The following is a 14,593-nucleotide window of genomic DNA, read 5'->3' as shown; positions in this document are numbered from 1 at the left end:
TTTGATATGTAAAGAAACTTATTAGAGCTGTGTTATCTACTGAAGTAGTGTAGCAACTATTTTGTGAGATATATTTACAAATGATTAAATTTCTACTGTGTCATTTTAAAAAGTCTAGCTATCATTTAGAAACAACTAATTAACCCCAATTTTCAACCTGTTCTTTTACTTTTTTTTAAGAAGAATACATCAATGATTTTTAAAAAGCTAGAAATAATCTCATATAGAACTTGTTAAATTAGCTACAACCAGAGACTTAATGTAGAAGTGTATTAAATATGTGCCCTTAAAAGACAGAGAGCTCTAAAGGAGTGCTATATAAAGTGGGTGGCAAAGTTTTTAGAAACTTTGCTACTTGAAAAACCAGCTTTTATTCCCCCTGGAACTCGTATGTCCCATACATCACTGTTCTATGTTAGATGTGTGGTTATAAAATTGTGAAAATGGAGGCTTTTCTGGTAGCAAAAGGGTTAAGTTCTTTTTGCTTTACCAGTTTCAAATTACAATGAGAAGCCTCTTCTTTCCCAGCAGGGTTGTGCTTACACTACTCTTTAGATCTCTCTGGAAGAGGGCTGGTATATTTGTGCCTGCTGGAGGTGGAATTAACAGTAAGAAGGAGAAAGGGATTGAATGGACTTACAGGAAGGATTTCAAGTGAATTCAGGGAAACACATTTACTTGAATAGTACAACCTTGAGTCTTATTTTATACTAAGACGATACAAAAGATGTTAAAGTTATCACCAAGCTGCCGGACAAATATATATTCCAACACCAAGGTGCAGATCAGCATAGATCTGTGATTCAGAAATCAGGATTTGTCTTGGAAAGAGCTCAAGGGTTGAGAAGAACTCCAGAACAAGTGAAGATAACTTGGGAACTACAGTTTATCAGAAGATCAGCTTCCGTTAATTCAAATACCAAAGGCCTGATTATCATAAATTCATATAGGAATGCATAGGTCATCTGATCACATAATATTGGCCGTCTTCTGCTCCATCAATGCAGCAAAAACTCTTAGCAACTGTGGATAACTGGAAATCTGAGTTTCAGCTTTCCTAGAAATAACTACTCTTGACACATTCCAAAATATTTAAAATAGGACAGGAAAATCAGTGAGGATGTCGTGTTCAGAAATGTCACTGTCATGAAGATAGGTAAATTTGTTTTTACAGCTACTGGGAAAGTGAACCTCCTAGCAACTTAGATTTCTTTTTAAGAACAAGGACAAGAAGGACTAAAAATATCAACTTTTGCTTCTGGACAAAAATGCATCTGACTGTATTTTTACTTAGGGGTGTTGTGGGTTTCCTCTGGAGCTGCTGGGTTCTAGTGGGTTATGCAAAAGGAGGTTTGGGAGACAATCATGTTCATTCCAGTTTTATTTATAGAAGACTACGGAACCATGAAAGACGGGAAATACAGAGGGAAATTCTCTCTATCTTGGGTTTGCCTCACAGACCCAGACCCTTTTCACCTGGAAAACAAGCATCCTCTGCGCCTCTCTTTATGCTGGACCTGTACAATGCCATGACCAATGAAGAAAATCCTGAAGAGTCAGAATACTCGGTGAGGGCATCCCTGGCAGGAGAAACTAGAGGGGCACGAAAAGGATACCCAGCCTCTCCCAATGGATATCCTCGTCGTATACAGTTATCTCGAACAGCTCCTCTGACCACCCAGAGCCCTCCTCTAGCCAGCCTACATGACACCAACTTTCTGAACGATGCAGACATGGTCATGAGCTTTGTCAACTTAGGTATGTTGTTCATTTATTTGTTAATCTGTGTTATTACAGAGTGGAAGTTTTCCTAATGGTAAAGTAGCTGCTTGGTAGGTGGCCGTGTTTATACAAAGTCATTTTCTGTAACTCTTCTCTCTAGCTTCTGTTTCCTTTCTTTCACTGATAAAAGGTAAGATTTTCCTTTAGGCAACAAAGTCATGTCTATATCTATATATTTAATGTGAAATGCTAGAATTAAAGTTATAGTTTGGGTAGATTTGGGTCTCTTCAGAGCTTGTTAAAATGTCAACCTTGCTTAAATATATGAAGAAAAAGGCCATAGTCTAAAAAAGTGAAATTTATGAGGATAGCAATGCTTTAGGCAAAAAAGAAAAAGAAAAAGAAACAAGCACATATGGGGAAGTAAAAGTAACATCCTGTACCATTTTTTTTTGGTTGGAAATTTAAAGAACGTATACTTTCATGTACTACTTAAAAACTCTCATGTAGGGGAAGCAATTACTATAAAATATTAATAGGAAATTAACCAAAATCAAATAATACTATTAAATATTACTATCAAAGAATCTGGGATGCAATTCTGAAATTCTATGAAAACTATTTTAGAAAAGAAGCCTCAACCTAACATTTTTTTTAACTATAATGATGAAAATATATCATACCTACTTGATTTTTTCCACAGGCAAGAGACATGTAAATCATGCTTTGATAATCTTTACCTATATATAATTTTTCTTTTATTTGAGGTAAAATATTTAATTGAGGATTTCTGTAAGTAGCAATAATATTTGTGAATAATTTTTAAAAATTATGTTTTATTCAATGCTGGAAATTTAGGGTAGTTTTTAAATGTCGACAATATCAAATAGTAAATTGGTGCCCCAAATTCTCTCTGACAATAATAGTAAAGAGTTTATCAGTTCAAAAAGCTTTTACAAGGGATGTTGTTCTTTTAAATATTTCCGTAAAAACTAAAGGTTAATATACTATCCTTAAATATTCGAAGGAAAATAACATTGAATGTTTAATTTTTGAAGACTAAAAATTTTACCAACAAATTTAATCAACTGGAAAAAGCTGAGAACTTTATAATGCAAGAACTTTTAAAACACTATTTTAAAAATTACAATCTGCTTTGACTTAAAATCGACATGTTTTATTACACACTTAATTAAAAACTTCCTCATATCTCAAAGCAAATATTCTTTGAAAAGTCAGATAGCAGCAAATCTTAATGACACATGGATGCTTTTATAATATATGTTGCTTAATATGCTGTGCTCATTTGCTTTTAGCAGTGACTCCTAGCATGAAGGATAAGGTGCTTAATAAATAATATGTCTTATGTTGGTACACAAAGCTCTCATTATTAAGTTTTCGTAAGTCATCATTTGTGGTACTGGTCAGGTATTCTGGAGGCCTTTTCTTCTATATATAATTAACAGGTTTCACTTGGACTTCTAAAACAGCTTAATTCCAAATTAGTTTGATTCATTTTTCCTAGTGTAAGAGGCATGAAAATGTAGCTCAGAGTACATTTGACTCTGTAGCATTTCTAAAGTATTTTCAAGACTTTAAATTTAAGCTACAGTATTTTAATAGTAAATTTCCAATCTAGCATAATTTACATATTCAAAAAAATTTAAATCACTCAAAGAAGTATCAGTTCAGGTCATCTAAAATCTGACAGACATCCTCTTTTTAAAGTATTATATACTTTAAAAAATCAACTCAGTCATTAATTTATTCTAATAATGTTTTATTTTAATTGAGTATTTTGATCATTTGTAAGAGAAGTATATGATTATTTTATAAAAAATTAAGTCTTTTTGAATTCAGGTGCCATTACATTTTAGAAATCTACATACAACAAGAAAGTAAAAAACAATAAACAGCTTTATTAAGTGATTTCTATGTTCTTTTTTTATTAAGAGACATATTTTTAAATCATTGAAATTTTGGTTATATTGTTTATATTATAATAGCACAGTGATTTATAAGTTTATTACCAAGAAATATGTTCATTTATTTAATTCTAGAGAAACAATATTGGATATAAACTATAGAAAACTATTTTTATTATACTTGAACTACTAAATAATGGCTTATCCTCACTAACAAACCATGTCATTTCTTTATCATCTAATAATTCCAAACTAAATTCTTACAAGAAATTATTGATTCTGATACTGGCTGAATGCTTCTAGTAGTCTCTGAGGAAAATAGAACCATGATTTTATTACCCTTATAACATGCCTTCTAATATATCCACTTCTTACACCCAATCACTACTTAGTAAAAATTTATTAACTTCTGTATTATTCCACAGTAAAACAGGTCAAAGCATACTCAGAAAAAGTATAAATGTAATATTATTATGAACTGCCCTAAGACTATTACCTGCAACATAATTCATGATCTTATAAGACCCAGGAGAATTTTATTTATTTTTTGTATATCTTACAAGATGTATATATAGTGGAGACTAAGTGCAAATGAGACAAATTAACAGCAGCAATGGATTTGTACTCAGGAAGTAACTTGGACATGTAAATATGTGGAAAGAATCTGTTGATATTTCCCATAATAAGGTGAATTACATAGAAAGGATCTACTAGAATACTTTTAAAAAAATTCTTTCATATTGTCATCTTCAAGCCAAATAATGGATTTGGTGCATTTATCTAATCATTTAGAAAGACATATTTTCCAATATAGATTTTGCTTATCAAGAACAGTTAAACTTAATCCATACTCAAAATCATATTTCATGAAACATCTACTTTTTAAAAATGTGCAATGTATTTGTTATATCTACTTTTAAAATTTCCAGTGAGATAATTTTGTGTTCATAAGTGGAAAATATAATTTTCTAAAAGGCAAAATAAAATGTAAATAAATAGATTTAAGTCATGTAAACACCTAATACAAAACCCAAGTTGTCATTTTTAACTTTAAATTATTTTAAGTGATTTGCTCACTTTGAAGAAACAAATACAAATGATTAATTGAATGAAGAGTAACTTTCTACTCTTTTGTATGCATTTTTCTTAGGCCCGATTTTGTCAGTCTCATAGTAGGAGATCTTTGCAGGTTGAATTCCCTTGTTTTTCCCTGAAACTGCTGATTACCAGTGGAAGTTTTGCTAAATCAATACCACATTATTTTGTTAGTAATAAAATCACCTTACTGGTAATTTTATTTTTTAGCCTCTCTTTTTCAACAGTGTTCTGTTAGTTTATATATTAAATACCCATGCAAAGGAAAGTAGTGATTAGATTATGTGCTTTCACTATTTAAGTATATTCTCGTTTATATAAAGAAAAAATGCAGTGTATTTCTAAGATTTTTTTTTTAATTAGAAACCAATTTTTATTTGATCTTGACAGTATAACTAAAATGACATAACATTGTGGATGTTTCAGAGGAAATTACAAAAAACAGTAAACACAGGAAATTCACTTTTGTATTATTCTTTGTATGTCCTTTTATGAAAAAGTTGAACTTTGGTTTTCTTAATGTTATTTTATTCACTGATCAGCTAGTTGGCTTGCAGTCAAATCTATAGATATATTTCAAGAATATACATTAATGCTCAAGCGTTAAAGTATGTAAATATGATGCTTAAAGTTTTTCATGTTTTCTAACCACATATTTAGTGTGTTAGATATGAAAGAAAACAAGGCTTTCAAAACTTTAAATTAACTCCTCCTTTTCAAAATCATTGGACTCTCATGATATTGGAAGAAAAAAATGTTATGTCTTAAATTGACAGATTTGAAGGACATCACTGATATTTATTGTTGTTTCTGGCTAACTCAAGTGCCAGTAGAGAGGAATTTATATAGACATCTACCTGAAGATGCCTATCTATGTTCTTACCAACAGGGTTATTAACACCTGTGTAACATAAACACAGCCATAAACACATGCAAGAATTTTTTTTTTGAAGTGGGGGATGGGTTGAGAGGAAAGATAATTTGAAACCAGTGTAATACATGCTCATGGCCTATGCCTGGAATAATAAATGCTAATATTGGATAAAACAGCAGTCATTCTTTAAAAATTTTAGCTTTTGAAGAGAAAGACATTATGGAGGGAAGAAAAAAAATTTTTTTCTCTTCCTCAATGACCCTTTACATCCATAAATGTGACCACAAGGATTATTATTCCACTTAAAAACATTTGATTGTCAAATGCAGCTGCCATACATAGTTATAATGAGAGTTTAATTAAACATTTTTGAAACTTGCAGGGGTCACCGACAAATAGCCAATTTCAAAAGTTTAATGAGAAATAACAATGGGAATAACATCTGAAGACAAGGCCTTGAAGGATTTGGGAGTCCCCCACCATCACCTCCAGCTCCTTCCCTCTTCTCTTCTCTCTTCTCACCCCACCCCCAGCATTCTTTGGTCCTTCCTCTTTAATTTTGTGGTCTCTTTAGCCCCAGGCTCTCTGGGCACCTCTCTCCCTACTACCCCCACCTTCCTGGGGTCTGCCTTTGGTCCTAGTTTCTTCATACTTAGAGGCTTAGATTAGTTGAAAATCAATTAGTTCCAGTTTGAGAATTTAGGTACAGTCTCCTGTTTTCTCTCTGGTTAAGAAGGAAAGGTTAGGATGTGCCAATTGCAGCCTCCACCCACTGGGAGAAAAGCTCCCCAGGGCTTCAGAGCAGGTCTGGGTTTGCCAGACCCTGTAATTGTTTCTCCTTCATCCCCTTTTTCAGGGTCTCCTCATCTCTCTTGGAGGCTTCCATTGAGATAATTTAGTATTTCTTTTCCTCTAGCCTTAGAGAATCATTAAAGAATTAAAAATGGAAATTCAAAGGAAAGTGAAAGAGAGGAAACAGTACAACATTGAACAAAAATAATTTATCAAAATCCAGTTCCCATCTAGTTTATAAAAAGCTTTTGTGTTTATTATCTTTAATTAGTACACATGTCACTATAGTGAAGAAATTATTATTCTTTTTTTTTTTAAATTCAGGAGAGATGATAACAGGATGAAGAGATCAAAAGTAATAATTGGAAGCATAGAACAATGTTGATGACACAGACAGAAAGAAAACAGTTTGTAAAAAATACTTGAAAGAAAGAAAATGACTGAAACCAGTCATTAAAGGCTGGTCTTTGAGTTTGCAGGTGGAGGGTGTGTTGGGAAATCCTCAGTCTACCTCATACTGACACAGCAGCTAATTCAACATCCCCAACCACATCAGCTCCAGGGAAAAGCCTTTCATCCTTCCACACTAAAATACCAAAGTGGGGAAAAGTGGGCGGGGATGTCTCAGTATGTGTATACAAGGAGCATACAGAGGGTCTACTCATATTTACAGTCATAAATAATGTAGTAGCCCAGCTTTAAAAGAAATAAAACAAAACAAAACATAAAAAACAACCCACATGTTAAAGGAAGAGGCTTCCCTGACGCACAGAGAGGGGTTGAGATCAGAGGAGCCACTGAAGAGTTGGAGGGAAACAATGAATCCCTTGTTCTAAGTAATATTTATGAGTGCTTCTTTGCACCTTTGGTTCATATTTTATTGGCTGGGCTGTGGGATTTCCCCATTTGCTCATCTCTTAAAATAATACCCTTGGCTAAGATGTCCTTTAAAACACACCAGTCTGTTCTGACAACTAGCTCATTTACTTGGGAGGGGAAGGGGAACTATTTTGATTTTGATGTCAGATTGGGATGATTAAGATTCAACTTACAAAGTTTGGCAGTAAAATAAAAATAGTGATGATAGTATTCACCTGCTTTTTTCAGAGATGTTTAAGAGAATCCAAATAATCAACTGGTAACCCCTTGGTTTGTAAAAGTCTTATCCAAAAGATGGTTAACACACTACAATCTAAAAAGGTAGACAAAAAAATCTATTAAAATATACAGAGTTTAAGATGAGGAGGAAAGTCATTTGTAGGTTGGTAAGAAAGACCTTTGGCACTTTGAGAGAAAACAATTACAAAAGCAAACTTTTGTATCCCGAGACAATAAATCATCCTCTGCTTGCAAGGCAGTGAATTCAAGGGCTCTCCTGTAATATTTCCATACCAAAGCCTTGTTTAGTTATGCAGAATTTTATGTAGAAATTAAACTAGGATTCTGCAATTTTACAATTTCTAAGTCAATGAACACCTTCTCTTCATAATCTATCCTTTTATTTTTCTTTTCATAAATAGTATTGGTGTTTGCATTACAAGAAATAATTTTGTATTTTAGAAATGACCTTCATTGTTTTTAATTAAAACAGGATTCCTGGAGTAGTTAGAAATAAAGAAAATAGTTTAAAGAGATCAGGATCAATGGATGTAATTATTTATATTTTAGTCAGGATTATGATTTAGGTCATGTCTAGGTCAAAATTAAGAAAATATTTGATTTTTATAACATTTGCAAAAATCCTTTAGCTATTTTTATGCCATCATGATATGGGAAGTTCAATATTATTTGTTTTGCATAGATTTGCAGCCCCTATTGTGAATCTCTGATGAGCCTGTCTGTATAGGAAGCACAGTCCTTTCCAGAATTTAAAGTCCATAGCATGTTACTGCTCACATGGCTTTAATTTACAATTAAACCTAATTGTTTTCTTTTCTGTGCTTCTATCAAAGAAATAGAGTAGCATAGAAGAAGCCAGAATGTTTGGATAGGAATCCCATATTTCTATACTTACTAGCAGTGTGTCTTTGGGGCAAGTTACTTCAATTATCTGTGCTCTGGCCCATTATCTAAAAAGTAGAGATAAATAATAGCACTTGTCTCATTGGGTGTTGTGAGGATAAAATGAATTAAAATGCATACAACTTTAAGAACTGTATTTGAAATACAGTAAGACTTCAATAAATATGTCATTGTTATTAGTTTTGTACTTGTATCCATCATCTGTACCATATTTGCAGAAGTGGTACATAATCTGTGAAGCCCAGTACAAAATAAAAATATAAGCCCCTTGTTCAGAAATTACTAAGGATTCCAAGATGGTCACATCAGAGTATTAGACCAGACCCAAGGTTGTTCTGAGCCCAGGGCACCCATACAGACCTCATGCCCCAAATACTGGCCCTACAGGTTTGAATACATATAGTGACAGCAGGACCATATCCTATTTATCCTTTTTTTTTTTTAATCCCCTTAGTGGTCTATCAGGTCACTGAAGGAGAGACAACATGTACAAACTGAATCATTTGAAGAATGTTTAACTAATGTTATGACTATATAGTTGTAGACAGAGCTTTTCAGCCAAACAAGGGATAATGCAATACTCTTAGATGGGTGGGGAACTTTCTTACTCTGGGGCAGAGGGCAGAAACTGTTGTTAGAAAACTCATAGGAGAGATGTATGGAGAATGTACAAAGAAATGCCATCTAATCAATCCCTATATTCAGAGTGAAGAATAAATTCCCAGACCATACTTTTATGCCAGGTTTCCCATTCATTGATCCTGAATGATAGCCAGAGGATCAAGGAGCCAACTAGTGCAACTCATGGAAGTCAACTTTTTGATACAGAGGGTGGGGTAATGAAATGTGAAGATCTATTTGTGAGACATAAATTAAAAATGTTGGGCAAAATGGATAAATTAAGGATTGGGTATATGGTCAATAATCATTGTAGAATTACTTCAATTTCAGTGCAAGTTACTGATATATATATATATATATATATATATATATATATATATATATATATATATATATACTGTTTTGCTTTGTCTTAGCTAATTTCGGATGAATTTCAAAAGAGAACCATAATTTATAATGGTAGGAAATTACTTCAGAAGTTGATGAAGTAAAGTGATAAAAACCAATCTTGGGTTATGAAAAAGATACTTAAGTTGTATATGGGTAAGTAATTTCAGCTGATACATTGAAACTAATTTAGAGAAAACTGAAGTTAACAACAAGGAAGCCAAGCAAAACCTCTCAAACAGGGAAAAGTAGCACTTTGAGGTCACAAAACAAAAAAGAGACTGCAATTTCCAATCAACAAACCCAGTAAGGAAAGTATTAGAGTATAGGCAAATATGTAGAGGAAATACAAAGAACAATACTTTTTTTAAAACCTAAGCCTGTTTATTTTCAGTCCTGATCCTTCTGAAATGATCCCTTGCTGTGTGTTAAATTTTTTGAATTCATAGTGGAATCATGAAACTCACATTTACCATTTATACACCACGGCCAATGTTACAGACAACAATAATGTTAGGATGAAGTAAATTTGGTTTATTTTCTGTCTTGTTTGCTATCTTTACTCTCCCTGAAGTTTTTGTGACTCAGGCAGAATTTAGTGGAGGAGCAGGTATGTCAGCTATTTAGTTCTCATAAATAACAAACCACTAAGCCTTGAGGTCAGAACCATCTCCCTGCCCTTTCATCACACAAAAACACTGACAAGAGAACAGCTTCTTTCCTATATGGTCTATGTCCTGGCTTCAAAGCTGCTAAGGATGATAATTTTACTTCTGTTACTACTGTTATTATTCTATAGTTATTAAAGGTGGAAGAGGAGAAAATTCAACTTGAAAATTATGTAGCTTCCTCTGTAAATAATCTTGATGCATATGGGAAAGAAGTGAAAGTCACTGATTAGATAGGGTTTATGTTAATGTTTTGAAGATTTTTTTTTTTTTTAATTGAGGAGGAATCATTCTTTCTCCCTTAACTATCTCAATAGGGTTTACATGTAAGGGCTTTGAAGTCAGACTGGTTTGAACACCAGCTTTGAATTTAGCAGCTACATATCCTTGAGCAAATCATTTTACTTTATTGGAACTGTTTTTCATCTTTATAGTGTAGATCATAACACAAAATTGTAGTTAGGATTTAATAAGGTAATGTTACAGGCCTATAAGCCTACATGAGATAAGTATTAAATAAATGGCCCCTACTGCTACTAAAACAACTGTTACTATGGTAGATTCTAAGTAGTCCTAAGGAGATTTTAAGGAGATCTACATATATATTCCACAAGACTTTGGCACATAAATGTCAATGAAGTTGTGAAAGATACACATCACATTTCCTCTGTCCAAAAGAAAATGAATCGTTGTATTTTAATGACTGTCTTCAGGTTGAACAGTTCATGGACTTGGTTCCCCCATTGGGGTGTTCTGAAAAAGTCATTCTGTGACACTGCCTTCATGTGACTGATCATGGTACTTCCTTTTGAACACCCAAGGCAACTTTCTCTAAGATGAGTTGCTGATAGTTGTTTTTCATATTACCTTTGGTCAGTGCTTCATGGTTTTACTTGAGTTGTAGATATTATTATAAAGTAGGGGGAAACTGATTATAACCTAAAGTAATAATAATACACAATTAAAAGAAGTCTCTGTGAAAGAAGGAAACAACTTGAACAATTTTTAATGCTTGCTTTCATAAATCAACTTGTTTTCTGAGTTTTAATTTGTGTGTGTGTGCATGCTTGTGTGTGTGTGTGTGTGTGTGTTACTGGGGATTGAACCCAGGGCCTTAGGAATGCTAGGCAGGTGCTATATCACTGAGCTATATCCTCAGCACTGAGTTTTAGTTTTTTGTAACATCAATTCATGATGAAAATACAGGTGAATAAACTATTTAACTCTATGTAGGAAAGCCACTATGCTTAAATAATTATTCAATCCTTAAGCTTTTAATATTGTCTATAACTTAAATCATGTTTGAACTTATGATTTATAATTTTTAGCATTAACATTACTATTTGTATCATTATACAATTTTGGTTTTATTTAGCCATCTAGCCTTAAGTATTGTGACTTTCCTGGTCTATTTATTTGGACTGACTTGTTTTTTTCTTCAGCTGACATCCAGATCTTTGTGTCAATTTTCTTGAGTTGCCATAATAACTGTTATAATATTTAAAGCAGGATGGGAATTTATGAGTTTGATACCAAAAGGCACAGAAAAAGCTATTCATGAACTGTGGACATATTTGGTTCATGGTATCTACATTGTAAATTTATCACAATTATTTTTGATATTTCAAAATATATTAAGTGAGAAAATAGGGGTTCATTAGTTTTTTATTATTTGGCAAGTTGGTAATGGGTGTTAAAATCATCATTTCTAGCCTTTTAATTGTGGTGAGTAAAGTTCTTAAATTATGAATTTCAACTACATGTAGCTATATGTTCAAATTAGCATTAAAGATTTTCTTCTTCCACATGACCATTTCAAAAACAGTTATAATTCTATAGTTGTTTATGTTGAGGAAGAATTTTACTTTTTAGAGTTAAGTGAACCAGGGCTGGGGTTGTAGCTCAGTGGTAGCATGCTTGCCTGGGCCCGGGTGAAGCACTGGGTTTGATCCCCAGCACCCCATAAAAACAAACAAACAAACAAACAAACAAACAAACAAATAAATAAGGTATTGTGTTCTTCTACAATTAAAAAAAATAGAAAAAAAAAGAAGTGAACACCATTTATTGCTTTTTTTGTGTGTTCAAGACTTTTAATGTATATGACATTGTCAAGTTGTAGTATAATTGTAGCAGCAGTAGTATTTAAAACAACAATAAGAACAATATAATTTTATGCCAGAAATGAGGATAAGCGATTTGCATGGATTAATTGAAAAATTAACCCATATATTTTTTTGTTTTGAGTACGAGGGATTGAACCCAGGGACACTTAACCACTGAGCCACATCCCCAGCACCCACTCTTTTATTTTTTATATTTTATTTTGAGATAGGGACTCACTAAGTTGCTTAGGGCCTCTCTAAGTTGCTGAGGCTGATATTAACCCATATTTTAATTCTATTGATAAACATTTTTCTCTCCACATTTTATGCATGTGAAAGTTTAATGTTATCAGCAGATTAATGACTTACAAAAGACATCCAGCTAGTCATCCAGCTAGTCATACTGTAGCCATGATCTGTCTGGCTACAGCTTTTATGTTCTTGGCAATTATTCTCTAGCTTTATAACCCCCTACTGAACAGATAAGAAAGGTGCAACTTTTAACACTAATAATGGTTATGCTTTGAAAAGGCATCTGAATGTGCATTATGTAGCTTCATCCAAATTGCTGGTGTATATAGTACTCAAGGAATTAGATATGATTCCATAACACATATCTATGGAAATGAGCTCTGAAAGGTCATTCATTCAGTCATTTACAAATAGAAGCTGATTACCTACCATGGGGCCTGCCACTGTGTGAAAGACTGTGCATGTTTTACTGCCAAGATCACAGTGCAAGGGAGACAGGCCTAGGCCCCAAATTCTTGATTTTTGTGCCAGGATTTTTTTTTTTTTGCTCAATGTTGCATATTTAAAATAAATCACATCAAAAATATAACATTAAATAAAATTGAAAACACTAACAAAAACCAAAACAATGCATTCTTTGTTATTTAAATAACCAGATTTATTTAACCTCCTACACATAGAAAATATTTTTGAAACCTCAATCCCTTTAAAGAAAATTAAAAAAAAAAAATCTGTTACCTTAAAACAGAACCCAAGGGCAACTTTTAGTCCAGAAAACAAGGAGTAAAGGCAGAATCAAGCTGCAGCAAAACTTAAGGGCTCTGCCAGAAACCTGTTTGTGTAGCATAGGAACTTGGTAATATGGGGCCTCCAGTGATATTTAAGGAAAGGCCTAAAAAGAAGGTTAGATTTTACACAGGATGCTAACTGTGAATTCCAGAGTATAAGCATAGTTCAAATATTCATTTTTTGTTTGTGTTGCACTCAGGAAAGGAAAGTAAAAGAACAGCCAATTTTTAAAAATTAAGTTGTTTGATCTGTCTCAGTATTGACCCTGGTCTAACCTGACTTCTTCAATTGTATGTAATAAAGCTTTTTACCTGTATTCTGTTGCTAACAGGATTAAGTTCAGTGTTTACTTTGTTGCTGTCTATACTGAACATTATGTGGTTTCAGCTTATAATCAGAGTCAACAGAGATACTCTTTACAACTTAGAAAATTTTAAAAAATTTCAAGAATTGGTATTAGGTCCTTTTGGTATATTTTCTTGAATCTACACAGGATGTTGGACATTAAGTAATAATTATAAGTTAATTATTGGGAAAATTTGACCAACATTCTATGATTGTTTCACACTTTACCAACAGTCAACTATGATTGTAAAAGGAAGATTGCAGCAAATTGTGGATCTGAGTCTACTGGCGGATCATCATCATTGTTGAATATCCACCTGTCAATTCACGTTAACAAAACCCCAGATCATCTAAGTGTAATTTAAAAAGTAGATCTCAAGACCTGTAATGAGTCCTGCTCTATTGGATGTTCACTGTCTTGGGTAGATAGTACTGCTTATGATATACAAGTGGATATGCAAATATTCTTTCAAGTGCTAACTTATCTAAGTGACCCTATTTTATAGAGGTGGAAATCGAGACCCTGAGATCTGGAGTCATTTTCCCAAAGTGCTACATCTTGGAATAGGGGGAACTGAATTAGGAGTTCAGTCTACCCATTGCTGTGCTGCGCTGCCCTTGAAAGGCTGTTGTAGGGACATTGCTTAGCTCTTAGTAAAACTCTATATATTTTCCCAACATATTGTGTATAGAATTTGCAGTATTTTTACTTAATTAGTAATGGACATAAAAATGTCATACAGTGACATAAAATTTTTATGAAAAAGTCTAATAATGAGTTTACCAAGAGTCTTCCCCCTGGAGTTCAACTCTTATGGCCTTTGATCTAAGAATTATGCAGCTGGGGCTTTCTCAAGGAGGCAAATACTATAAAGAAGTACTTTGCAGACACCAAGCATACTGACCTTTGTGCCATGCAAACTAGCTGATCACTAACAAGGAATAGAAAAAACTGATCTATGTTTTTGATTCCTATCTTTAAAAGAGAAACTGGGC

General features: G+C 33.1%; 1 protein-coding gene across 2 annotated transcripts in view; it reads left to right on the top strand.

The window, feature by feature from the left end:
- Positions 1-540: 540 nt before the first annotated feature.
- Bmp5 (bone morphogenetic protein 5) overlaps positions 541-14,593 on the top strand; it is a 122,232-nt gene continuing 108,179 nt past the window's right edge. For both annotated transcript variants that reach the window (XR_006847786.2, XM_046426714.2), the window contains exon 1: positions 541-1,758. Coding sequence is in view for 1 of the 2 variants with exons in the window: in XM_046426714.2 (XP_046282670.1) it covers positions 1,269-1,758 (490 nt within the window). In the remaining variant the exon portion in view is untranslated. The remainder of the gene's footprint in view (positions 1,759-14,593) is intronic.

This window comes from Marmota monax, unplaced genomic scaffold, assembly GCF_021218885.2.
Source record: "Marmota monax isolate L192 unplaced genomic scaffold, Marmota_monax_Labrador192_F-V1.1 WCK01_AAM20220418_F8-fsc00247, whole genome shotgun sequence".
In the NCBI taxonomy this organism is placed as follows: domain Eukaryota; kingdom Metazoa; phylum Chordata; class Mammalia; order Rodentia; family Sciuridae; genus Marmota; species Marmota monax.
The sequence above is the reverse complement of the archived record's forward strand: the minus strand, read 5'-3'. Positions and strand labels throughout refer to the sequence as shown.